Source organism: Scyliorhinus canicula, chromosome 16 (assembly GCF_902713615.1).
Source record: "Scyliorhinus canicula chromosome 16, sScyCan1.1, whole genome shotgun sequence".
NCBI classification, from domain to species: Eukaryota; Metazoa; Chordata; class Chondrichthyes; order Carcharhiniformes; family Scyliorhinidae; genus Scyliorhinus; species Scyliorhinus canicula.
The window spans coordinates 68,725,941-68,753,790 of record NC_052161.1 but is presented as its reverse complement, the minus strand read 5'-3'; the positions used below and the strand labels follow the sequence as shown (position 1 = coordinate 68,753,790).

The window sequence follows — 27,850 nt, the reverse complement described above, 5'->3', positions numbered from 1 at the left end:
TCAACAGGCCATTCAATAGTATTGTCCCGAAAGAGCGCAGAACGAGGAGTGCAGGAGCTATAGGGAATGGAGGTGCATGCCTTGGGGCGCAAGCCCTTCCGCCCAAAAGTGTCTCCCCGCACCCCTATGGTACCTTAGGCGGGGCGGCATCCGGATAGACACCAGTGGCCGCCGGATGTTCCTCCCCGAAGGGAGCCTTCTCCAGAACCAATGGATGAGGAGCTATGTCAGTGTCGGACTTGTGGGGCGCCGATCCCGTCGCGGACGCCGGTCCTGGGGGCACAAGAGGCGTCTTCAGTCTGACAGAAACTGGGGCCAGCCCAGGGGCTGTACCTTCCATTTGGATGAACCTGCGGCGACTACTCCCGAGGATGTGGAGACGGAGGACGACTGCCCGCAGCTGCATTGTGTGGCAGCTCCACGTGTTGGCCCCCATTAAGGTGACCGTACTGGTCAATGGTTACCCGCTTGAGATGGAGTGGACCCTGGCGCAGTGGTCTCCGTGATCGCCCAGAGGACATTCGACCGCATCAAGCAGGGTGTACAGACCCTCACATTAACGACAGACAGGCCAGTTGGCCACCTACATGGGGAAACCATTGGACATTGCAGGAACTACGATGACCCCTGTTTATGGACACCAGGAGGGGCGTTTTCCCACTTATCGCGGGTGCGCGGCCACGGTCCCAGCCTGTGGGTCGGGACTGGTTGTGCCATTTACGGCTACAGTGGCAACACATCCTCCAAACAGGTTCTGGAGGGTTGATGGAGGTACTAGGACGGTACCCAGATATATTCCAGCCCGGTTTGGGGAAAATAAAAGGGGCCGTAGCCGCATCCAAGTTGAACCAGGAGCCATGCTGCACTATTTCAGTGCGCGCCCATGCCGCACGCCTTGCTCAAGAAGGTAGAAGGGGCGCTGACTCGTTTGGAATCCTTGGGTATTATCAGGCCCGTCCGTTTCGCTGACTGGGAAGCGCCAATTGTACCTGTAATGAAGCCAGATCATAAGAACATAAACACTAGGAGCAGGAGTAGGCCATCTGGCCCCTCGAGCCTGCTCCGCCATTCAATGAGATCATGGCTGATCTTTTGTCGACTCAGCTCCACTTTCCGGCCCGAACACCATAACCCTTAATCCCATTTTTTCTTCAAAAAACTATCTACCTTTACCTTAAAACATTTAATGAAGGAGCCTCAACTGCTTCACTGGGCAAGGAATTCCATAGATTCACAACCCTTTGGGTGAAGACGTTCCTCCTAAACTCAGTCCTAAATCTACTTCCCCTTATTTGAGGCTATGCCCCCTAGTTCTGCTTTCACCCGCCAGTGGAAACAACCTGCCCGCATCTATCCTATCTATTCCCTCGGTTCAGTTGTGCGGCGACTATAAAAACTTAGTGAATAAGGGTTCCCGGCTCGACCGATATCCAATGCCTCGCATAGAAGATCTCTACGCGAAGCTTGCAGGCGGACTCTCGTTCACAAAATTAAATATGAGTCACAACTACCTACAGTTAGAGCTGGACCCTGCCTCCCCGGGCCACATGCAAACTATTAATACACACGGGACCTGTATGAATATACATGGTTGCCTTTTGGGGTATGCTCTACCTGTGCTATCTTTCAACGCATCATGGAAGGCATCTCGAGGTTTACTGCGTGGTCGCTGTCTACTTAGACAACGTTTTGATTACAGGGACATCGGAACAGGAACATTTGGAAAATTTAGAGGCTGTCCTGAGACGCTTTTCAGGGGCTGGAGTCCATTTTACGTTGTACAAAGTGCATTTTTTCAGGCAAAGAAAATAGTCTCCCTGGGTTATCGGCTGGACTGCGAAGGTTTGCACCCCGTCGCAGAGAAGGTGCGCGCAATTCAACAGGCCCCGCCCTGACTGACACTTCGCAATCTTCGTTCTTTTCTCAGCCTCGTAAACTATTATGGGAAGTTCCTCCCCAATCTGGCAGCTACGCTGGCCCCGCTGTACCTTCTGCTAAAGAAGAATCAGACCTGCGTTTTGGGGTCAGCCGCAAGAAACCACTTTCCGGCAGGTAAAAAAAAAATTGTCGTCGTCTGGGTTACTAACCCACTATGATCCTTGAAAGTGTTGCTCATCACGTGTGATGCATCCCCGCATGGTTTTGGGGCAGTCCTGGCCCACAAGATGGAGAACGGGGCCGACGCGGCCGATAGCTTTCGCCTCCTGCACATTGACTGCAGCGGAAAAGAAGTACAAGCAGATAGAGGATGAGGGCCCTGGCGGTGGTCTTTTGCGGTGAAACGCTTCCACCAGTATGTGTATGGCCGCCGCATCACTATTGTGACTGATCATAAGCCCGCTGGGACTTTTGAGAGGATACGCCAATACCGCCCATTGCTTCCGCAAAGATCCAGCGCTGGGCTTTGTTGATCGCCGTCTACGAGTATTCTCTGTAGCATAAACCAGGGGCCCAGATAGCGAACGGCGGATTGCCACTGAGCCGATTTGCCTTTTGTTGACCGGGCCCCATGTTGACCCCCACGACCGGGTGAGGTGGTTGCAACCCTAAATTTAATGGACTCCTTGCCTGTCACGGCATCACAGATCCATGAGTGGACCCAGACGGAGCCAGTCCTGTCAAAGGTTCGGCACATTGTCCTGTATGGTGGGCAACATAGACAGCTCCCAGGCGAGTTGCGGGCTTTTTCCTCCAAGTTGTCAGAATTAGCGTGGAAGATGGTATCCTCTTGTGAGGGATGCATGTGATTGTCCCGGAAAAAGGACAGGAGCTGATGCTGAGGGACTTGCACAATGGGCATCCAGCTGTGACCAAAATGAAAATGTTGGCCCGGAGTTATGTCTGGTGGCCAGGCCTCGACACCGACATTGGAAAGGTAGCCTAAAACTGCTCCATTTGCCAGGAGCATCAGAAGCTTCCGCCGGCCACGCCCCTACATCACTGGGAATGGCCAGGGCGGCCTTGGGCGCGCTTGCATCCAGGATCTTGCCAGCCCTTTTCAAGGATCCATGTTCCTTTCTATTAATCAATGCCCAGTCTAAATGGTTAGCGGTGCATAAGATGGTAGGCACAAAGTCCTGCGCAATAATTGAGAAGATGCATTTGTCTTTCAGTACGGATGGCCTCCCGGAGGTACTGGCACGGCCAATGGCACTCAGTTCACAAGTGAGGAATTTGCGAGGTTCATGAAGATGAACGTCATACGCCATATATACACACCGCTCATACCACCCGGCTTCCAATGGATTGGCGGAGCACACGTGCAGACATGCAAACGGGGCCTAAGGAAGCAGTCTTCTAGGTCTATGGACATGAGACTGGCTCATTTTTTGTTTTCATACAGGGACCACCCCCCATGCGGTCACTGTGGTAGCTCCCGCGAAACTCCTAATGGGGCCGGAGGACTTCGCACCCACCTTAGCATGGTTTTGCCAGACATTGGCGCAAAAGTACACTGTACTCAAGAACGCCAGGGACATGGGCCTTTCTCGGATTCGGCCGATTCGGCAGTTTGCGCCCGGTGACCCGGTGTTCATTCAAACCTTTGCTGGTGGTGCCCAGTGGGCGGCGGGCCCTATCTCTTACCAGGTGCAAGCCCAGGGTCGTCTCCAGCGCATGCATGTCGACCACATTCGGTCCAGAAGACCATTTCTTCCAAAGATTTCCCTACCCCGGAGCTCACTTCTACACAGCCACAGAGACTAGATACAGTGGAGAGGTATCCTTATAATCTTCCTATGGTGCCGCACTCAAAGCCTGTGCAGTTTGTTGCAGAACTGCGCGGAGATGGGACGCCGAGATGACGGAGGAGCAGTGGACTCTGAGATGGAGAACAGGACGCCTCAGAGGGGACGTCCTTGGGCCCATGGATGTACAACCATTGCGACGTTCATCACAGGAAGCGCCGTTTCTTCGTCTCGGTACACGCCACCCGATTCCCGCGCCATCATGCAAAGGGTGTGCCAGCCTACGGAAAAAACAAGTCCGACGCCCCCTTCGCCGGGTCTTCGGTGGATTCCTTGGACTTGGGGTGGGGGGGGGGGGGTTGGAGGGATGTTATAACCTGCCTGCTTACCACTGGCTGGGGACTAATGGCAATCCCACAATCCTTAGGGAGTATGAGCTTCCCCATTGAGGGGGTGGGAGAATCAATCGCAGATTCCCTGCATAAATAGAGCTGGCCAGTATGGAACCAGCTAGAGAGGAGTGGAGCAGCAAGGGATTACTGCTGCTGCTGTATATATATGTTATTCTAATAAATGTTATTTTTTCTATTCTACAACTCGTGCTGGATTCTTCGTGGCCCTCACAAAAGATTAGGTTTAGGTATTTGGGAATTCCAGGTAGCGAGGGAATGGACGGGGCTACATAAGTGGAACTTAACGAAGATGGTGGAGGAGGCTAGGGAGGGATCTTAAGAGGCGAGATACACTGCACTTAACGTTGGTGGGGAGGGTCCAAGTGGGTGAAAATGAATATTCTGCCGAAGGTTCATGTTTATCTTTCAAGCTTTCCCGATCTTTATACCCAAAGGCCTTTTTTTTCGGAAAGTGGGACACAGATCATTCTGACTTCATATAGACGGGAACGTGCCGAGGGTGGGGAGGACCCTGCTACAGAAGCAAAGGCAGCAGAGGGAGGGTTGGCGTTTGCCGAACTTGCTTCATTATTATTGGGCGGGCGAATGTGGACAAGGTGCCGGCAATGGTGGGGAGAAGAGGTAGAGGTTAGAGTGGGTTGGGATTGAGGAGGAATTTTGTAAGGGGTCTACTTTGAGGGTTATGGTGACGGCAGCGTTGCCAATGGCTCCAAGTAGGTATTTCAGGGAGGACCAGTGGAGCGGGGGGGGGGGGGGGGAATGGATTGTGCATACAGCAGGTGAAGGGAGTTGTGTGGCTGGTCAAGGTTAGGGATCTGTATTTGGAGGAAGGGCTCGCCAGTCTGGAGGCATTAGGGAGAGGGTAGAGCTGCCGAGGGGGAGTGAGTAAGGTATCTGCAGGGTAGGGACTTTGCGCGAAAGGTCTGGAGGGGATTCCCTAGGTTTCTGGGATACACATTGTGGAGCGACCCTGCTTCCGGATTGGAAGGGGAGGGAAGAATTGGGGATATATACAAGTGGCTGGGGGAGCAGGGAGGCGAGTGGGTGGTGAAGATCAAGGAGAAATGGAAAGCGTAGTTGGAAGGGGCGATCAATTGGGGAGTATGGAGTCAGGCACTGCGTAAGATAAACGGACCTCTTGTGCAAGGATGAACCTGATACAGTTTAAGGTTCTGCACCGCGTGCATATGAAATGAAAAATGAAATGAAATCGTTATTGTCACGAGTAGGCTTCAATGAAGTACTGTGAAAGCCCCTAGTCGCCACATTCCGGCGCCTGTCCGGGGAGGCTGGTACGGGAATGAACCGTGCTGCTGGCCTGCTTGGTCTGCTTTAAAAGCCAGCGATTTAGCCCAGTGAGCTAAACCAGCCCCTATGACTCGGCATATGACTCGGGCGAGAATGAGTGGGTTCTTCAGGGGGTACCAGATGAGTGTGAGAGGTGGGGGCCGGGGCCAGCAAATCACACGCACATGTTTTGGGGTTGCGGAAAATTGGGAAGATTCAGGACAGGAGTGTTCGCAGTCTTAGCCAGGACAGTGGAGGAGGAGGTGGACCCGGACCCTTTAGTGGCGATATTTGGGGTTTCAGAGAAGCCGGAGCTCATGGAGACGAAGAAGGCCGATGTCTTGGCATTCGCCTCCCTGATTGCACGGCGGCATATTTTGCTGGAGTGGCGGTCCACATCGCCACCGGATGGTACTGGCATGGTTGGGTGACCTGTACGACTTCCTGCAATTAGAGAAGGTGCAGACTGTATCGTTGATTGTTGGGAAGTATGTTTTCGGGTGTTTATTCACTGTAACTTGTTTTGATGCATGTTTGTAATAAAATACATTAAAAAAATAATAATTTGTCCCCTTCCATCTCACCACAATTTGCCTGAAGATTTACTTGGCTCTTCCAAACTGAGAGGAATCTGATCGACACTGATTATTTCTACACTGAATATGATGTTACTGTCTGAAACAACAATTCAGGCAAAAGTAGAAATAAAAGTTGCCATGAAAGCGTCAAGTCAGATGTCTGTTTTTGCTTTACAAACAAATGGAGGTGAAATCAGAGTGCAAAATGGGTCACAAGAACATAAGAAATAGGATTGGTGGGCCATTCGGCCCCTCAAGCCTGTTCCACCATCTAGTAAGATCATGGCGGGACTGATTGTGGCTCAATTTCTTTCCCCTGACCCCAACTCCAACCTCCATAACCTGCAATTTCATCGACGATTTAAAAACAAAAATCAAACTCAGCCTTGAATATATTCAGAGATCAGCCCCATTGATCATTGGAATAGAGAATTTCAGAGATTCATGGCCCTCTGAGAAATTCCTCCTCAACTCGGTCTTAAATGGGAGACCCATGGGCCATCCGACTGTGACGAAGCCCCATTCCTGCCAGGCAGGTTCGGTACAAATTGGGCATTTTGTTCACTTTGGAACTTTAATGGCTGCAACACTTTACGAGCAATAAGCTCCGTTTCTCATTGGTGACAAGCTGACAAACATCATTATTTCACCAATGAGATCAGCATAAATCAGACTCTGTTTCAGTCCTGTACAAAGCCAGCAGCTATTTTTCCGACCACTATTGGACTCATGCTTCAGCCTCATACGAAATCCAAGTGTAATGTTGAAAAAAAATGTTTCTAGCTAAAAACTCAAATGAAGAGGCAAAACAAATTATATTGAGCCAGTGTCCGTTATGATTTATTTAAAATAAAGTTCACTGTAATTAGGTAAACTATCACTCTTGCTCATAAAGTTATGCTTATCAATAAGTACAACTTGTGCTCCAGAAAACAAATATTTTGATGTTTCCCAAGGACACAATGTTCAGAAATGCTCGTTGACCAGATCAGTCTGGTTTGATTTGTAGCTTGTGGATGACCACCAGCTCCACAGTGAAGTTCTTAAGAAAGGCCATATGAGAGTTTGGAATAGTCTTGGAAATTGTCAACATGGATGGAGCCAGAGGATTCAACAGACCAAGGAAGTGCACCAAGGAATAATGTCCCTATAAAAACACGCCGACCTGCACACAACATTCAGGAAGAATTTTATCTCTCATTCTTGTCAACCCGTACAAATAGAATACGAGGTTCCCCATGAGCCAATATCAATTTTCCAAAGATTCTCAATAATGAAAACTCAAGAGATTCACATTAAGTAGCAATCAAATTGGTTTTAACCTCTTTAGAGGAAAAAAAAACATCAGCCAAAATAAAAAATTCAACTAGTCAAAAATGATTAAACTTCAATCGTGCGCTGCAGCAATAAAATCCGATTAAGTGTGTTGAGAACTGGCACGTTCAGTCATAAGACCACCCATGGCAGAAATTTGCAACCATCAGCCGCCATCATCCTCGAATCAAGGGACAGCTGATAATGTATCTTTGGTCAAGCTACCTTTATCTTTATTCTATTGCTTCTCAATGGAACATTATTGGAGACATTTATGATTCAGGCCCCATCTCCATATACCTTCACAGCTCAAACAGTTGGCTTAGCACAGGGCTAAAGAGCTGGCTTTTAAAGCAGACCAAGGCAGGCCAGCAGCAGTGTTCAATTCCCATACCCGCCTCCCCGAACAGGCACCGGAATGTGGCGACTCGGGGCTTTTCACGGTAACTTCATTTGAAGCCTACTTGTGACAATAAGTGATTTCCATTTCATTTCATTTCACTTAAATCTTTATTCTTCATTGTTGAGCATTATCGTCCCCAGGCTTAACACTCATCACCCAGTATTGTTCAAAGGAGAATACATGAGTTGCTACTGCACTCTACTATCATCCTGAAGGCAGTTAAACTAAACTGATAAAGGTAGATTTATTTACAGGTGACATACTGTACAGAAGCAAAAAGACACAAGATGCTAAACGGTATGATAGCCAACTTTACAGAACACATGAACTCGTCTGACTGATTCATTAACAAAGCTGGAAATTTTTCCAGTTCTTTTACATAGAATTTACAGTGCAGGAGGCCATTCGGCCCATCGACTCTGCACCGGCTCCTGGAAAGAGCACTCTACCCAAGGTTAACACCTCCACCCTATCCCCATAACCCAGTAACCCCACCCAACACTAAGGGCAATTTTGGACACTAAGGGCAATTTATCATGGCCAATCCACCTAACCTGCACATCTTGAAGTTATTAATAACACTATCGTGTGCTCACTGGATCACTCCTATGGAGTTCCTATTCATACTTCCCCCAAGGAGAAGATTTATAATCCAAAGTGATTCTTGGGATATTCTTTTCTTTGACAACCAAATGATTTCTCCTCAGTAGTCAGGAAATTTAATGTAAATTGTTTTTTAACACTTTTGCATGACTGCGTTTCCAAAAGCGGAAAAGTCGTTTTGACACCTGTCAATTGTGGAATGCACAAAGGCTGGAAAGGAATGACATGAAATATCCATGGTATTTCAAAGATCTCAAACTTTGATTAACTTGGGATTAAAGCCTTACTAGAACTTTGAACTAAACACATTGTGGACTTGAGGCAACATTACTTTAATTTGATGAAATATGACCATGTTCTCAAAACAATAGTGCTTGTCTGAGTAGTTTTGCTGTGAGTATTATGCTCCTTCTAGAGCAATTAGAAGCTTTGGTGTCTCAGGAAAAAAAAAGCCACTGACCCAAACAATGTTCCCAGCACATCTGGGGGGTGTGGCGGGCAGGGAGATTGGAGGGCAATTCAGTTCTATTGCCCGCAAAATGCATTGTCAAAATGCCGTGCAAAAACCTTCTGCTGCACCAAAACTGAGGAACTTCATTGCATTTGAGGCTTCTAAGTGATTGAACCTTGGACCAAAAGGATGCAAGAACATCAGTTCAACCCATCAGTTTGGTTTGTCGTTTCTGCATTTGCGATGTTAATTCAGGCTCACCAGTGCTGTGGCATACATCACTTCAATTCGTCGCCCTGTAGTCAAACAGCATCAGCTTGAGTTACAAATTTGGGCAGCACGGTAGCATAGTGGCTAGCACAATTGCTTCACAGCTCCAGGATCCCAGGTTCGATTCCCGGCTTGGGTCACTACCTGTGCGGAGTCATCACATTCTCCCCGTGTGTGCGTGGGTTTTCCTCCGGGTGCTCTTGGTTTTCCCTCCCGCAGGTCCAAAGATGTACAGGTAGGTTGGATTGGCCATGCTAAATTGCCCTTAGTGTCCAAAATTGCCCTTAGTGTGGGTGGGGTTACTGGGTTATGGGGATAGGGTGGAGGTTTGGGCTTGGATAGGGTGCTCTTTCCAAGAGCCGGTGCAGACTCGATGGCCGAATGGCCTCCTTCTGCACTGTAACTTCTATGATTCTATGACATGCACAATCAGGGTGGTATTCTGATCCCAGCTGATGTTGCTACTGGACAAATCAGATCCAGGATGGAAGTCAGCTTGATAGATCCAAACTTTGTTTTTTTTTTGTTTAGAAACGTGGCGCGCAGCTATTGAACAGAGTCATAGAGATGTCTGATGTACTTTAACAAAATAATAGAACATTTATTAAACAAGCAAAGATTAACTCCATTATGCTACACCTTCAGCCCAACCACGCCTTTAAAAACAGGTATAGATTCCGGTGGCACAGTGTTTAACACTGCTGTCTCGATGCCAAGGACCCGGGTTCGATACCAGCCCAAGGTCACTGTCGGTATGGAGTATGCGCATGTTCGACGTGTCTGCATGGGTCTCACTCCCACAAACCCAAAGATGTGCAGGGTAGGTGGATTGGCCACGCTAAATTGCCCCTTAATTGGAAATAAATTAATTGGGTACTCTAAATTAATAAAGCAAAAAAGTACAGATTTGTGAAGATAGCTCAAGCGACAAAATCCAACTTATACACTTAGCGTACACAATAAGTAAACCAATAGGTGACCTGCAGTTGTACACAGAACACTCTGAAACCAAGCGACAGATGCAACCCCAAAACAGATTCTATGGATCCCAGACGCTCGGCACACAGAGCTAACCGGTTGCACTGAACCCCATCTTTCACACAAGGGTTTCCAATCTCTGCTCTTGAAGAATTCCTTCGAACTTTCTCCCAAACTATGCTTTCACTTGGACATCTTCAACAAGGATGAACCCCAGGGGTTTTAAACCTCTCCTCTGATGTTCCTCTCCCCGAGATTGTACGTGCATTCAAGCTTCACCTTCCATGTACAGGCAGATGCTCAGCCGTGCCAACTGAACACAAACGCTTCACAGGCCCATTGTAAGGAGTCACCAATCTTTGGCTGTCTCCTCTGATCTTCTGTCCACTTGCAAACCCAGTTTACATTGATTCTGCTCCCCACAGCTTTCACTCTTTCATCTGGAGCCTTTTGAAAAATGAAATGAAATGAAAATCGCTTATTGTCACGAGTAGGCTTCAATGAAGTTACTGTGAAAAGCCCCTAGTCGCCACATTCCGGCGCCTGTCCGGGGAGGCTGGTACGGGAATCGAACCGTGCTGCTGGCCTGCTTGGTCTGCTTTAAAAGCCAGCGATTTAGCTCAGTGAGCCTAAACCAGCCCCTTTCCACTGCTCCCTACTGTAACTTCACTGAACAGGGCCTTGATCCGATTCCTGCTATTTGTTCCTTGACTTAAGCATCTGCCTAGACCTTTCTTTATTTGTCCTACAGCTGGTTTTGGAGATCTTTTCCTGCTCGTTGGGAAATCTGCTTTCTGCCATTCCTGCCGGTGTGTCCAACTTTCCCAGGCACCTCGTTTCAACTGAACTCAGACTATTTACTGTTTTCCCCCCAACTCCCTCTCTCGGGCCCTGGCAACAAAATAATCTTTTAAACTTTGTGTTTGTTTTAACTTCCCTTCAAGAATCGTAAAACCAAAATGCAGCAAATGCCAACAAAGTTTCAAATGTACAGGCAGCTTTTTAAAGTGAAACCAAAACTCCCAGATTCCCTCTTTCTTATCACACAAATGCAGAAATACAAATTAAACTTAAAGCCATATTGTATTTCAATCACCCACAACACAAATATAACTTACTTAAAACTATCTCTATTTCCTAACAGTGGAATTACCTGCAGTCCCATTTATGATCATTGTGATACTTGCTTGCAACTCAAACATTTTGGGCAGAATAGCTAACGAAGAGAGCAGTGTCAGCCATCCCTCTCAAGTTCTCCAGTTGCTGATTTCCTACAAAAACAATGTTTGCCGGGTCATTTGCAAACTTGTCAATTAGAGGCTAGATTTCTGAGTTTTGACAAAGCTTTACAGGCAGCTGAAGTGATGTCACTTTTCCCCTCCGCACATTTTTAAGGAGAGGGTGGGGGGAGTGGGCCTAGGTGGGGTGCTCTTTCGGAGGGTCGGTGCAGACTCGATGGGTCGAATGGCATCCTTTTTCACTGTAGGGATTCTATGACTCCTCCAGATTGGGTGGTTGGGTTGGGGAGGAGTGCTGAAAGATTTTGGAGCTGCTTTTATTCCTTTCAATTTTTTTTTGAGGAAGCAGAGTTTTAAAAGCTCATTTCGTGAAGTTTCAACTTTTCTGCTATCAAAAGCAGTGCCTTCCCCCCAACTTGTTCAGCAGGACCCCGAGGGTGAGAAGGGTGTTCTTGGAGCGGGACAGGGATAGGGGGGTGGGGGCTGGCGCTGCCCAACCTCTGTGGGTATTATTGGGCTGCCAACGCAGCGGTGGTGCGTAAGTGGGTAATGGATGGGAAAGGGGCAGCATGGAAGAGGATGGAGGTGGCGTCCTGTGTGGGCATGAGCCTGGAGGCGCTGGTAACGGTGCCGCTGCCGCTCCCTCCAACGAGGTATACCACGAGCCTGGTGGTGGCAGCTACCCTCAAAATTTGGGGGCAATGGAGACGGCACAGGGGGGAGGTGGGGGCCTCGATAGGGTCCCCGATACGGGGTAACCACCGGTTTGTCGCGGGGAGAATTGATGGCAGGTTCCTGAGTTGGCACAGGGCAGGTGTTAGGAGGTTGAGGGACCTGTTTGTAGACAGGAAGTTTGCGAGACTGGGTGAGCTGGAAGGGAAGTTCGGGCTCCCCCTGGGGAACACCTTTAGGTACATACAGGTAAGGCCGTTTGTCAGGTGGCAGAGTTCCCTCTGTTGCCGCCGCGGGGGGTCCAGGACAGGGTGCTCTTGGGGGTGTGGGTTGGAGAGGGGAGGATCTCGACAACATACCAAGTGATGCAGGAGGTAGACGAGGCCTCGGTGGAGGAGCTGAAGGGTAAATGGGAGGGGGAGCTAGGTGAGGAGATTGAGGAGGGGACGTGGGCGGGTGCCCTAGGAAGGGTGAACTCCTCCTCTTCTTGTGCGAGCTTAGCCTCATACAGTTTAAGGTGCTGCACAGGGCTCACATGACCGGGACAAGGATGAGTCGGTTCTTTGGGAGCGAGGACAGGTGTATTAGGTGCTCAGGGAGCCTAGCAAACAATGCCCATATGTTCTGGGCATGCCCAGCGCTGGGGGAATTTTGGAAGGACGTAGCAAGGACGGTGTAGAGGGTGGTAGGATCCAGGGTCAAACCAGGCTGTGAGCTCGCAATATTTGGGGTTGCAGAGAAGCCGGGAGTGCAGGAGGCGAAAGAGGCCGGCATTCTGGCCTTTGTGTCCCTAGTAGCCCGGCGGAGGATTCTTCTTCAGTGGAAGGATGCGAGGCCCCCAAGCGTGGAGGCCTGGATCAACGATATGGCGGGGTTTATTAAATTGGAGAGGGTGATATTTGCCCTAAGGGGACCAGTGCAGGGGTTCTTCAGGAGGTGGCAAACATTCCTAGATTTCCTGGCAGAACGGTAGAAAAAGGCCAGCAACAGCAGCAACCTGGGGGGGAGCGTCTTTTTGTTTTGGGCTGAAGGGACGTGTATATTTGTTCTTTGCGAATGACGGGCGTTAATTTATTTCTTCTTTTTTGTATACATTGGGGGGGGGGGGTTTGTTCTTTCTGTTCTTAGTATTTTCTGTTATTGATATTTTGTGAAAATCTGAATAAAATTATTTTTTTTAAAAACTTGTTCGGCAGGACAGGGTAGGCTTGGATGTTCCTGGAAGGGCTCTCAAGGCCTGGCCGTGGAATCCAGTTGAGAAAATCATACATCTGCCCTGTTTCCCTGCATCCACTCGCCTTTGGCATCCACTCCCTCCAAAAAGGCGAAAACTTTGGCCACTTAATGGCTGCCAATACCTTGACCAACAATTGATCAAAACGATTTTGAGTGATAAAACAATTCTAGAAGAAACAATCTCCTACTTTAGACAGACATTCTTGAATGGTTTGTACCCTTTACCACAGACAATTATTAATTGAACCCGTCCTCCTGTTTTGGACATGACAGCTTTGGTCACGGCTCATTGAGAGACAATACTAGCTTATAGATTGCTCGCTTTTGTCTACCACATTCCATAGAATACGATCCTGACAGTGTAAAAGACGACTATTTGGCCCATCACGTTTGTACTGACCCTCTGAAAGAACACCACATTTAGGCCCACTCTCCCGCCCGATCCCCGCAACCCCACCTAACCTGCACATTCCTAGACACTAAGGGGCAATTTTATCATGGCTACTCCACCTAACCCGCACATCTTTGGGCTGTGGGAGGAAACCAGAGTACCCGGAGGAAATCCACGCAGAGACGGAAAGAACGTGCAAACTCTCCCAAAGCCAGAATTGTACCCGGGTCCCTGGCGGTGTGAGGCACCAGTGTTAACCACTGTGCCATCATGCCACCTATTGGTTTTGAGCACTTGTGAGAAGCTGTTTAATGGACACTAGAGGCTTCTCTTCACTTCTGTGAATTCTGAAGTATCAGGACCAAAAAGAACCTCATATGCCTGAAATCTTTATCAAATACTTCACCCTTATTATCAACATTTTGTGCTCAAAATGGAGAAGTAGAACACCTTCCATTTCAGGTACTCCATTTCTATCTTAAGATCACTAAACGTCCTTAAACTATTTTACAGGAGAGTAGTGCATGTTCAGTCACTGAGTATATTCAAGGATGAGATCACCAGATTTTCAGAGTTTAAGGAGATCAAGAGGGAAGGAAAGTCGAGATCGACCATCAGCCATTATCTTCCTGAATGGTGGAGCAACCTTAAGGGGGTCTTCTGGCCTAATCTTGTTCCTACTTCTTATGTTCTTAAACTAGTCTCAATAACGGTTAGTTTGCGATACGTTAGAAGCAGTTTGGTTCTGCAAGTCCTTGGTTACTGGAAAGGGGACTGAAATGGTACAAAATCACTTCACATCGAAGCTTTACACAGCCATAAGACAGGAGACTCTGATCCCACTGGTCTGAACTAGGCCCAAATCCAGGTACTAGATGTGAAAAGGCCAATGTCTGGCTCATAGTTCCTTCATAAAAAAGTCTGATGAAAGAAAGAGAAGAACAAAGAAAACAGGAAAGGTAAAACTTGATGGGAAATTGTGCTGGAGCAGAAACGCTGGCTTGAATCTTCCAATACAGGGAGCAGTGAACAAGTCAAAATGTCACTGATGTGCCTTGGGAGCCCAAGGAAGTCCCAATGAGCGTGCACGAACAATACCTCGTTGGGAAATTTAAACTTCCGATTGCTAGTTTCACTGGCATTGCTGCACACTTCCCGATGAAAGTGGGATCAGATGGTTAGAAACGCAGAGGTTGTTTTCCCCATATCTCCCCTGGTTTTTACACAGATTTATTTTGAGCTCCGAGTAGCAGGGGTAAAACCTGTGTCAGAGCCTCCACCAGAATGGTAACCCTGACAATGCCCCCCAACTTCCCGGCAATGCTCAACCCAATAGCAATGCTTAGCTCTTGTACCACCCCACAACAACAAAGCTCACGCCTCCACATGCACCCCTAAACAATATTCACCCTCTCTCCCGACCATCCGGTGACGTCAGCAGAAACAGCAATGTTAGGGATGTGTGGGCAGGGGGTAGAAGCATTGTTCGGGTTTGGAAGGGTGAGTCGGAAGGGTCGGAGGTGGATGGAGAGGCTGCACAATGTTGTGGGAGAGGATGAGCATTCTCAAGGATGGAGGGTGCAGGAGAGAGCGAGCATTGTCGGGGTTGGGATGGATTGGAGAGGGCGAGGATTGTCAGGGGTCAGGATGGATAGGAGAGGGCGAGGACTGTCAGGGGTCAGGATGGATTGGAGAGGGCGAGTATTGTCAGGGGTCAGGATGGATTGAAGAGGGAGAGCATGGTCAGGGGTCAGGATGGATTGGAGAGGGCGAGCATTGTCAGGGGTCAGGATGGATTGGAGAGGGCGAGCATTGTCAGGGGTCAGGATGGATTGGAGAGGGCGAGCATTGTCAGGGGTCAGGATGGATTGGAGAGGGCGAGCATTGTCAGGGGTCAGGATGGATTGGAGAGGGCGAACATTGTCGGGATGGATTGGAAAGGGCGAGCATTGTCAGGGTCGGGATGGGTTGGAGAGGGTGAGATTGTCAGGATGGATTGGAGAGGGCGAGATTGTCAGGATGGATTGGAGAGGGCGAGATTGTCAGGATGGATTGGAGAGGGCGAGCATTGTATGGGGTCAGGATGGATTGGAGAGGGAGAGCATTGTCAGGGGTCAGGAAAGATTGGAAAGGGCGAGCATTGTTGGGGGAGGCCAGGATGGATTGGAAAGGGCGAGCATTGTCAGGGTCGGGATGGGTTGGAGAGGGTGAGATTGTCAGGATGGATTGGAGAGGGTGAGATTGTCAGGATGGATTGGAGAGGGTGAGATTGTCAGGATGGATTGGAGAGGGTGAGATTGTCAGGATGGATTGGAGAGGGTGAGATTGTCAGGATGGATTGGAGAGGGTGAGATTGTCAGGATGGATTGGAGAGGGTGAGATTGTCAGGATGGATTAGAGAGGGTGAGATTGTCAGGGGTCAGGATGGATTGGAGAGGGTGAGATTGTCAGGAGGGGGGTTATTGAGAGTGCGAGTGTTGTCATGGAAGGAGTTATGGAGAAGGTGAGCATTGGCGGAGTCAGGGACAGAAACATCCGGTTCACTATTGGTCACAACACCAAAGCCACCATAGGTATAGTAGTAAATTCTGATGATAGAAGAACTGTGTAATTATTACATTTAAGCAATAAATTTAGTTTGAATTGCAAATGAAAGCAATTCCCTACCTGTTTCTGCGTATCAGACAACCGTTGCCACTCATCCTGTAGGTTTTTCAGTTTTGCCTAAAAATATAAGTCATTCAGGATTTATCAGAGTGTCGGAATATTTTCCCGATTTGTATACAAGACAAACAAAAGAAGACAAAACACAACTAACACGCACAGCACTGGATTGTTGACCCAGTCAAATAACCCAGTAAGATCGTAAAAAGCTGTCAACTTTAAAAATCCCCCGGGCAGCATGGTGGCACAGTGGTTAGCACTGCTGCCTATAAGACGCCGAGGTCTCTGGTTCGATCCCAGCTCTGGGTCACTGTCCGTGTGGATTTTGCACATTCTCCCTGTGTTTGCGTGGGTTTCACCCCAGAACCCAAAGATGTGCAGGGTAGGTGGATTGGCCACACTAAATTGCCCCTTAATTGGAAGAAATGAATTGGGTACTCTAAATTTATTAAAAGAAAAAAAAACTTTAAAAATCCCAATGTAATTTGAAGATCCAATTTAAATGTCGCAAGGCTGGGTAGCTTAGAAATATATCGCAGCTACCCAACACACTAAATCCAGCAATTCATGTCAGGATCCACTATCACCTTGAAAATAATCATCTCCATTGAACCTTTGAAGAATTTGGCACAAAACAGTGTGTGGAAACGATTACCTTTCCTGAAAAGTGCCATTTCTCTCCTACACAGTGTTCATGGGGTCTCCTGTCCCACCTCTTACTCAAACCAGGTGAGCTTCTATTTCTCACGTTGTGCTTTCCTGATTTTGTCTCTTCTCTGAGCTATTTTCCAGAAAGGGCCATCTGGGACAACACAACACATCAACATTCTAACGCACTGCATCAGAGTGACCGAATATTCTTTTTCATTTATCTACCTTCTTCTCCTGAGGGCAGTTAGTCTGACACTCGGATCGCTGGCATAAAGGTGCATAGTTGCCAGCAGCTTTTCTGAGTCTTGCTGCTCGTGTGGGAGCCTAGATTCTTCAACTGGACAACATTTGGTGGTAATCTGGAGCAGGGACCTTCATCTTTTCTCAGTTAAAGGCCAACTTTAGAGGTTACCCTGGCTGAGAGCACCTCCAGCCAGAATGCTGCTCTCAGCCAGAACATTCCATCTGAAAAGTCTTTCACGCCATGATTCCACATGGGCCTCCCACAGGGGATGCCATACAACCTACAAAGTCATCCTTTCCCTGTATTTCTTTCTCTACCACACTATTTCAGCTGGTGCACCCTAACCTGCATTGGTACCGGTGTTCACCAATTGAATGGTGGACACTTACTTGGAAATTAAAACAGGGGTTCTCAGGTCTGCTTTAATATCAGCAAAACGTGAAATGCATTAACCTAAACTGTCCCTCTCTCCAGATGGGATGCTTCTAATGCTGCTGAGCGGAGTCACGGTGGAAATAGTTGAGGCACAGGCCACGATCTTCCAATTCTCCTTAAATCTGGTGGCAGAGAACAGGAGGATTGTAAATGGTACAATCATCTTCAAAAAATAAAAGGGGACGAGGGATAAACCCAACAACCAGAGGCCAGGCAGACACCGATTATGGGGCAAATTGAAGAAAATAATCAGAGATAAAAATGCAGGTTAACAAATGACAGCCAGCACAGGTTTATGAAAAGCAAACTGCGTTTGACTAACTTTATTGAGCATTTGGATGAAGTAATGGCGAAGGGTGATGGAAGTAGTGCTGAATTGATCAATATAAAAATCACTGGGGTGACTTCTCCGCTGGCAGGAATCTCTGCACCGCCGGCAGCGCACCCCCACCCACAAGTTTCCCGGCTGTGTGGGGTGGCTAGAATGAGAATTCCCATTGGCCAGCGGCATCAACGGAGAATCCCACTGCCAATGATGGAGCGCTGCCGAGAAGCAATCGGCTGGGGAGGCGGAGAATTCACCAGCCTGCTTTTGTTTGAACAGGCAGCATGATGCAAAGTTTATAAATGAAGGTCAGTTGTTCACCCTCATGGGAGGGCAATAATTAGGTTTTCACAGTTGCATGCCATACCTTCACCCAAGTGCGGATCCCATCTAAACTGTCTAGAATCCTTCTCGAGCTTCCTTTCCACCAATGAATTTGGGGAGGATCCAACAGCTCCATTCAGGTTTAAAATGACAGTATACAAACCCACCCGAATTTGGCAGTCAACAATTGGTGTTTCAAAACAGGCTAAACTAGGGAAAAAACCAATCGAGTTAACATGATGCAGCTAGGGAGCGACAGAGTTCTCACAGACCAACAGCCATTGACAACCAGTTTGGCCCCAAACTAATGAATGGAGCTGTATAAACTCCGGTTGTCATGGTTACAAGCTGACAGATGTCAGCTGGATTAAACTGTCTGAATGAAATAAGCAATACCTGTGGCCCAACGGAAAGCTCAATTTATTTGGTGCTGTCCTGTTTAACATTATTTAAGGCAGAAAAATAAAGGAGTTTAGCAGCTCACAAGCAAGCCTGGTACCTAACGAATAATTGAAATGTATTCATTCCTGCCACGTGTCTCTTTAAGATCACTTCACTGAAGGGCTCATCCTCATGTGTAAAAACCATCTTGATTGGTCAATCATCAGTTTCAAATTCCTAGGGGTGCACATCACCAAAAATCTGTCCTGGTCCATTCACGTCGACGATATCACCAAGAATGCACAACAGCGCCAATACTTCCTCAGGAAACTAAGGAAATTCGGCATGTCCACATTAACCCTTTCCAACTTTTACAGATGCACTATAGAAAGCATCCTATCGGGCTGCATCACAGCCTGGTATGGCAACTGCTCGGCCCAGGACCGCAAGGAACTTCAGAGAGTCGTGAATACCACTCAGTCCATCACACAAACCTGCCTCCCATCCATGGACTCCAGCTACACCTCCCGCTGCCGGGGGAAAGCGGGCAGCATAATCAAAGATCCCTCCCACCCGGCTTACTCACTTTTCCAACTTCTTCCATCGGGCAGGAGATACAGAAGTCAGAGAACCCGCACGAACAGACTCAAAAACAGCTTCTTCCCCACTGTCACCAGACTCCTAAATGACCCTCTTATTGACTGACCTCATTAACACTACACCCTGTATGCTTCATCCGATGCCAATGCTTATGTAGTTACATTGTATTTCTTGTGTTGCCCTATTATGTATTTTCTTATATTTTTTTGAATTTTGTTTAATTCCCTTTTCTTCCCATGTACTGAATGATCTGTTGAGCTGCTTGCAGAAAAATACTTTTCACTGTACCTCAGTACACGTGACAGTAAACAAATCCAATCCAATCAATGTAGGTGAAAAGGAGACCCTCTGCATGAAATGAATGCAGAGGTGAAGTTTGAATTCAATTAAAATCTGGAATTAAAAGTCTAATGATGATCATGAAACTGCTGCCAATTGTCTCAAAAGCCATCTGGTCCACTATGCGCTTTAGGAAAGGAAATCTGCCATCCATACCTGGTCTGGCCTACATATGACTCCAGAGCCACAGCAATGTGGTTGACTCTTAACTGCCCCCTCGAGGGCAATTAGGGATGGGCAACAAATGCTGGCTCAGCCAGCGATGTCTACGTCCCATGAACTAAAAAAACAAAACTTTACAGTGCTGCGACCCACTGCCACATTAAACAGAATAATCGCAGAACAATCATGTGTCACATATCTTACATACTTTAACTTCAAAGAAGCTTGATTTAAAATGGAATTTTAAAAAAAACTTTCTGAATTGTTCCCACCAAAACTCTCAGCACTGAATGGTATCGCTTTCACCTACAAATCATTGGCTCAGACTACAATTTGTACCAATTTAAGATCACCTTACACTGAAGCCAACTTTCCCGTAATTCTTAGAGAGCCATATCATTATCATCTTCTGATTGCTATTCTTTTATAATTATATGCAACGTTCAAGAGGAGGCGCTAGGACAAGTGAATGGGATATTGACACCAGCAATGGATGTTTAATGCTGATATCAATGGGACTAAGAGGGGGCTGCGAGCTGTCGGAATAGTGTTTTAAATAATTATTTGTTCACCAGCATGAGAATTTTTGCTGTCTCGTTCTTACCTGTGAAGTTTCACCTTTGGCTTCGTCAAAGTTTTCGGCCATGAAGATATTGAAGGCGGTCCGAGGTCGTTTAGGCTTCCCCAAAATAGTAAGCTTCTACATGCAAAAAATGATGACAAGTAAGCATCAGTCTTTTAACACCCTGTTTTATACAGGTTACGCCCTGGCCTTATTTATTTAATTAAATCAATCACTTGAAATGTGACATGCCTTCATCTATGTCACAACTGGCCACACTTTCCTCTCTGCATTGCCAAGCACCTAACTGGGAGCACACAATTTTCAAGTGCTGTAGCCAACTTATAAGTGAACAGAAGTGCAGAGCGCACATTTTAACTGCAACACTAAGAACAGGGGTATCTGGCTGCACTTCTGTATGTGGTCAGTTTTTGCTCAGCGTGCTTGAAGCAGTACACAACTTCCAGGCCATGTTCAAAAGCAAAATACTGTGGGTGCTGGAAATCTGAAGTAAGAGAAAATGCTGAAAATGCTCAGCAGGTAAGGAAGCTTCTGCAGAGATAGTAACAGAGTTAGTGTTTCAGGTCTGTGTTCTTTCATTACAACTGAGAAAAGTTAGAAATGCAACAGGGTTTGAATAAGTGAAGGAGGGGAGAGAGGGGAAGAAGTACAAAATGTAAGGTCTGAGATGTAAGGTCTAATGACCCTTATTCATAGGAACTCAGTGACTGATGAGGGACCCAGCATTGTGAACGAGGGAGCTAGCTGAGAGTCACCCCCACCCTTGTCATTGCTGCTAACCTGCCTACGTTAACCTATATCCCGCATCCCGAAAACCCCTTCCCCCATGACTTACTTCTGTCCTGGGTCGCTCCTCATTCCTGGGCCTCCGGTGGGCTGTCATCTCGCAGCAACCGCCATCACCTCCCTGGGAACAGTGGTGAGCAAAAGAGCTCCTGGCCTCTGGTTGGCCAACAACACTTGGTGTGCGGGATTTCAGACTCCTTGATCCCAGGGATAGCCCACTGGTGAAATGTTGGTCTCTTCTCCATAAAATTCCCGAGTGTGCTAAATTGCAATAAGTACAAGAAAGTTGTTGCTTCTCTGGAGGAGTGTTTGGAGTCTTGGAAGATTCACTAAATTTGTCCCTGGGATCAGGGGGGTCTGATGGAAGTTTGATGGGAGGCTGAGCAAATTGGGCGTATATTCTCCAGAGGTATGAGAGATAATCTCATTGCAACATATAAAATTCTGAAAGGACTTGATAAGAGTGGACGCTGTGGGATTTTTTTCCTTTGGCTAAGAAATCTAAACCGCAGGGGCACAGTCGAAGGATAAGGGGCTGGTCATTTAGAACTGAGAGGAGGAGAAATTGTTTCACACAAAGTGCTGTGACCTTTGGAATACTCTACCTCAAGAGGGTTGTGGATGCCCATTGCTGAATAAATTTAATGCAGAAATGACAAGAGGGCACAAAAAGAGCAGAGAGAGAAGGAAACCATACATCAGAGATTATATAACTTTGAAGTTAAATAACTTTTGTCTAGGGTATGATCCACATTTTGGAAGATGTCTCCTTTAGCTAAACAAATGCCTGGAATCTACCCTATTCACAGGGAAGATATTCTCTCCTTGTCTAGGCTTCTCATAGAAAACAAGATCAAAATTGTCAAACTAATATTGGACAGCAAACGTAGGTATCAATGAAGACTGGGATTCAGATGAGTTCTCTTTAGCTGACAGCCTAGTGCTCCAACAATGCAACAATAGACTTTTCCATAAGAGTTTCTTTCAACAATACCTCATTAAAAAAGGCAATGCACATAATGCAGCCAATACGCCAGACTATATCGTACTAGTACTTCAAACAACTCAGGTTCTAAAGATAATTATCTAACACCTACATTTTTGGCAATCAATGTATCATCTCACTGTGCATGGAATCAAACTCCATATCTAACAATGTACACTCTCAGATTTTGTTACCGGTTCTTGGAGTGGTTTATCTGCAACTAAGACAGGTTTTTGTAAAGAGCACATGATTTAGTGTACTAATTGGAAAAATGCCAGGTGCCATTTTAAAATGAGGCTTGCACTTGTTAACGTAACTGGGCTGATAATTACTTTGTACGGGAAAACATTAAGGCAAGCTCTGGTACACTGTCACCTATGTGAAGTTCTGAAGAAACTAATGAAGACTCATTTACAAGAGGAGCAGTGTAAAGCTAGGGGATGGTAATATTTCCTCAAATTTCAACAGTGCATTCAGTACGAGCAACACAACCATTCTATTGAAAAATATGCTCTCACACAGTATTTTATGGTCCATCAGTATGCAATGTTGATTTAGTATTTCCTAAGAATGCTTTATGATCTTATCAGTGTCGACTGCTGATCTGGTGTTCCAAGGAGTGTGTAAATGATCTTTCTGCATACACTCTGATTTAGTACTCCCCAAGCAACTTGTGGTCTCAATGTGCATTGCTGATTTAATGTCTGCAGTGAAGTAATTTAATGTTACCCTCAAGAGTGCTCTATCGGGATATATTGTTGATTTTGTACTCCCCATGTATTTTATGGGCCAACAGAATACATTGCACAGAATATATAGTGTAAAACCAGGCCATTCGGTCCAGCTACTCTGTGCTACTGCATATACTCCACACAGGTCTCTTTCCATTCCAACCATTTCATGTCAGCCTTTCAGCATAGCTTTCCATCCCTTTTCCAGTCATCTATTTGTCTGGTGTCTTATTGAAAGCACCCAAGTTATTTACCTCAGCCACCTCTATTTTCTAACCATGTTCTGAGAATGAAGGAATTTCTCCTCACTTCCCAGTTGGAATTATCAGTACCCAGCTTGTACTGATGCTCTTGCTACTGAATTCTCCCACAGCGGAAAAATTCTCGCCATTTACCCTGTCCAACTCATTCATTATTTTATAGCTTCCATCAAATTCTCTCTCATGCAAACAATAAAAAAAGTACCAACCCACTCAATATTTCCCAATTCAGGGCAATGGTAATCTCTCAGTTCCAAATCATTGTAAATCTTTACAGTGCAGAGACCAGAACTGTACCCAAGTTCAGTCTAACCAATGTACATAGAAACAAAACCTGTGCACAGTACAGAGTACATTACTGGTGTAGTACTCCTTCAGTTACATTATGGCCTAGCACGAACACACAGCCAATGTAGAACTTACTCGTTTTTTTCTAATTGTTCTCCGTTTGGCCAGTTTTTGTCTCCTCTCTTCTTTCAAACTGTCCAGCTGAGCTGGAGTGAGTTTACCTCTGAAGGTTGCCAGTTCCTCTTTATATTTCAATCTGGCATGATTTGCTGCAATTTCATATGGCTGGAAGGAAGACAGTTACATTTTCAGTTACCTGAAATACTTCGAGGTAAGCAAGTACAAAGAGCCTTTTTAATAATGAGCTGAACAGCAGTATTGAGTGAGGAAGACTATTTTTTACAATGCTTACCAATTTCAGCCAAGTATGGCTTTTAGGTCATTATGCAAGATCGAGATCTTTCCAATTAACTCCCGAGCACCAAACGCAAAGCACTTACTTGCTTCTGATCCGGCGTTAACTGTCTCCATGCCTGAGCAATCCACTTGGTCTTTTCTACCATCTTTAAATCTGCAAAGAATAATTTCCATTTTACAAGGTCAAATAAAACATGACTTCACGGCATTAGCTAACAAGCACTAGGCAATGTGGAAGTAGAAAGACTTGGAGCTTCCTCCATTGGTAAAACCAGAAGGTTAGAGCCAGATATGCACCTATTTCGCCATGTCTAGTTGAGCCCAAGGTTGCACTCAATCCCATTAGGATACGCTCAAACATAAATTGTGAGCAATTTGACTAAGCTGTTGGAACCTAAGAAAAGCTCCAAACTCATAACATGCATTTTTTACTCTCGTATGACAATTTAAGTTTGGGAATTTGCAATCAGGAAGCTTTGAATTTCAAACATGCCGTAAAAATAAATTCAAAAGTTATGGCAGAATGCTTCTGTCACTGGACTAGTATTCCAGAGGCCAAGGTGAATGCTCCGGGGACAGGAGTTCAAACACCATCTTGGCAGCTGGTGGAATTTATATTCAATTAATAAAATCTGGGGTTGAAAACTAATTTCAATAACAGTGATCATGAAACTGCCAATTGCCTTAAAAAAAAAATCCGGCTCACTAATCTCTTGTCAGGACTGAAATCTGCTGTCTGTTCCCGGTTTGGCTTACATGTGATTCAAGACCCACAGCAAAGTGGTTGACTATTAAATATCCTCTGAAATGGCTGCGCAAGTCACTAGATTCAACAAAGGCTGACTTTGCAGTGATGCCCACATCTTATGAACGAATAAATAAGATATATATATAGTGATAAAGAATGTGGCTTTAAAAAAATTCCAAAAAACTACAATTAAAGACAAAAGACTTGGGGACAGCTTAGAAGCAATGTCATTGAGAACTGAATATACATTTGTATAGCATTGAGGATATGCACTAATTGTCTTGCTTGAACTAAAACTGGTACAATTCTTCTTCATCTACTGTTCTCTCTTTCCCTCCCTGGCCATTCCAATTCTCGCTCATAGATTTCAATTTGTCCCACATGCCAAGAGACCCTCCAATCCTTCTCACCATCCTGAATGCCTGTTCACCCCCCTCCCACCCCCCATGGCCAGTAGAAAACTGCAGATTTGTGCTGATTGCCAATCAAATACTAGTGGGTGGAAAAGTAGACTGCCTGCTGCAGGGTAAACTCTCTGGCAAGGTGGCACAACATATTCAAAGCCCTAATTGATGTTGTATGCACTGAAATTTGGCCAGGCCAGAATGGAAGGTAAACTGCCTCATTTATTGTGGCCAATCTGTACCTTGAACATCAGAATCAGTCAAATATGAACTGAGTAACTCCAAAGATGCTAATCAGCTACTTCTGTTCGAATGCTGCCGTAGCGATAAGAGATTCAGTGCAATGTCCGCACAGAGAAATAATTGAAATTAACGGAATGAAGAGAAAAACTCATATTCATATAGCATCTTTCAGAACCTTTTGTATGACCGAAAACACTTTACAACCAATTAAATCAGGGGTGGGCAAACTTTTCCGTGCAAGGGCCGCATTCAGAAATTCACAATTCACAAAGGGCCGCATAGTATATTAAGTAAAATAATTACTTCACCCGGTTATGATTGTGGGCGCCTCATATAGAACATAGAACAGTACAGCACAGAACAGGCCCTTCGGCCCTCGACGTTGTGCCAAGCAATGATCACCCTACTCAAGTCAACGTATCCACCCTATACCAGTAAGTAACCCAACAGCCCCCCCACCCATTAACCTTTAAAAAAAAATTAAAAAAAAAAAAAAAATTTTAAAAAAAAAAATTTTTTTTTTTTTTTTTTTTTTTTTTAATGACTTGGTGGGCCGCAGAAATACCTTTGGCGGGCCGCATGCGGCCCGCGGGCCGTAGTTTGCCCACCCCTGAATTAAATACTTTAGAAATGTGGTCACTGTTGTGATGTAGGGAAAGGCGGAAGCCAATTCAACACAGTGAGATCTCACATGCATCAGTGAGGCAATGAGACCATCTGGGGTTTTAAAAAAAAATAAAAGTGATGCTGATTAGGAGATAAACATTAGCTAGGACATGATGTTTAAAACAAAGGATAAAAGAGAAACACAACCAGGTTTTTTCTAAACTGACACTTTTCAAAGCTTGTAAGACGACACACAAAACATTGTTCAGATTTTTTAGTCTGAAGTGCACGGTATCTTTATTACTGAAATTATTTCCATTTACAATTTGTTTTTACCTGAACTTTGTTTAAATAAAACCTGTTGTTGTTCCATCACATAGCGCAGGTAAGCATTGAGTGGCCGCTTGGGAGGGGTAGAGGGGGTGTTATTCAATGACAATCTTCTTAATGCTGAGCACACTCCACTGCAACTGTATCAGATAAAGAAAAACTCCTGTTACAATTCTATTAAACGACAGTACAAAACATTTTCACATGAAAAAGGGGATTTTTGCTCAACACTTGCAATAAATCTTCTGGTAGCTAGAACTATGATATGAACCATTAAGTAAAAAATAGTTTTAGAGTTGCAATGGGTAGCAAAGAAAATCAGTCCATTGAGCAAAATCTAAAACGTGAGGGAGAACAAGTTATAGGTAATTTGTAAAGTGAGGGATTGAGACATAATGAATGAGGCAGGACAAATAACTAAAATTTCTGCCCCCTGAGCAATGGGACAAATTGTAGCTTGCAATCCAACTGTTCCAACAACACTAGAGAAGCTCCACACCTTTGAAGATAAAGCAGCCTGCTCGATGTGTACCTTGTGTTGCCCTATTATGCAAACTCCTATTCTTTTATTTTTATGCACTAAATGATATATTCGAGCTGCTCGCAGAAAAATACTTTTAACTGTATCTCGGTACACGTGACAATAAACATATCCCAAATCTACCACTGCAGCACCTTGCAAAGGTTTTACACAGCACTTTTGGTATCTCTGACCTCTTACTACCTGGAAGAACAAGGGCAGGGGAATGCCCACACCTCTATGTTGCCTTGCAGGTCACACAGCATCCAGGCTTGGAAATATATGATCATGTTTTCATCACCACTGGGTCAAAATCCTGGAACTCCACTTGGCACTCCGCACTCTGCCTCATATCACCAGGGGCCCGGGTTCAATTCCGATCTGGGGTGACTGTCTGTGTGGAGTTTGCATGTTCTCTCTATGTCTACGTAGGTTTTCTCTGGGTGTCCCAGTTTCCTTTTTCAGTTCAAAGATGTGGTTAGGTGGATTGCCCATGCAAAATTACCCCTTAATTGTCCCAAGATATGCAGTTGGGGGGGGGGGGGGGTTACGGGATAGGGCTGGAGACTAGGCCTGGGCAGGGTGCTCTTTCAAAGGGTCAATGCAGATTCGACAGGCCAAATGGCCTCTTTCTGCACTGTAAGGATTCTATGATAACTGCACTGTGAGTACCTTCACCACAAGGAATGCAAAAGTTCAAGAATAGAACACAGTGCAGAAGGAGGCCATTCAGCACATCGAATCTACACCGACCCATTTAAGCCCTATCCCCGTCACCCAATAACCCCTCCAAACCTTTTTTGTCACTAAGGGCAATTTATCATGGCCACTCCACACAACGTGCACATCTTTGGACCGTGAGAGGAAACCGGAGCACCCGGAGGGAACCCACGCAGACACGGGGAGAACGTGCAGACTCCGCACAGGCAGTGACCCAGCGGGGACCCTAGCGCTGTGAAGCCACAGTGCTAACCACTTGTGCTTCCAACACCTTTTCAAGAAGTGATGGAAAACAAATGCTCACATCCTGTAAATCAGTGCATCTCAAACTATCTGATGTGGCGTACCGGCAGTTTTTTTTCCCCAATGTGCCAGGGACCGGTGAGCGAAACAAGCCAATCCAGGATTACTGTCTCTTTTTTTTCTGGAAACACTCCAAGTACCGGCAGACGATGGCTCGCGTACCGGCACCGGTACGCGTACCACACTTTGAGAAGCACTGCTGTAAATGATGGCTTTGGTCAGCAGTTGTAGCCAAATGGCTACTCCCAAAGCCAAAAGGAAAATCCAGTGAAGTGACTGGA

At 46.1% G+C, this 27,850-nt stretch overlaps 1 protein-coding gene across 1 annotated transcript in view; it reads right to left on the bottom strand.

Annotated features, from left to right (window-relative positions):
* Nucleotides 1-27,850, bottom strand: part of tfam (transcription factor A, mitochondrial) — a 58,043-nt gene that overhangs the window by 11,083 nt on the left and 19,110 nt on the right. The window contains exons 2-6 of the mRNA XM_038773602.1: nucleotides 26,033-26,166; nucleotides 23,779-23,849; nucleotides 23,414-23,563; nucleotides 20,250-20,345; nucleotides 16,188-16,244 (exon numbers count right to left, since the gene is read on the bottom strand). Of these exons, the coding sequence (XP_038629530.1) occupies nucleotides 16,188-16,244; nucleotides 20,250-20,345; nucleotides 23,414-23,563; nucleotides 23,779-23,849; nucleotides 26,033-26,166 (508 nt within the window). The remainder of the gene's footprint in view (nucleotides 1-16,187; nucleotides 16,245-20,249; nucleotides 20,346-23,413; nucleotides 23,564-23,778; nucleotides 23,850-26,032; nucleotides 26,167-27,850) is intronic.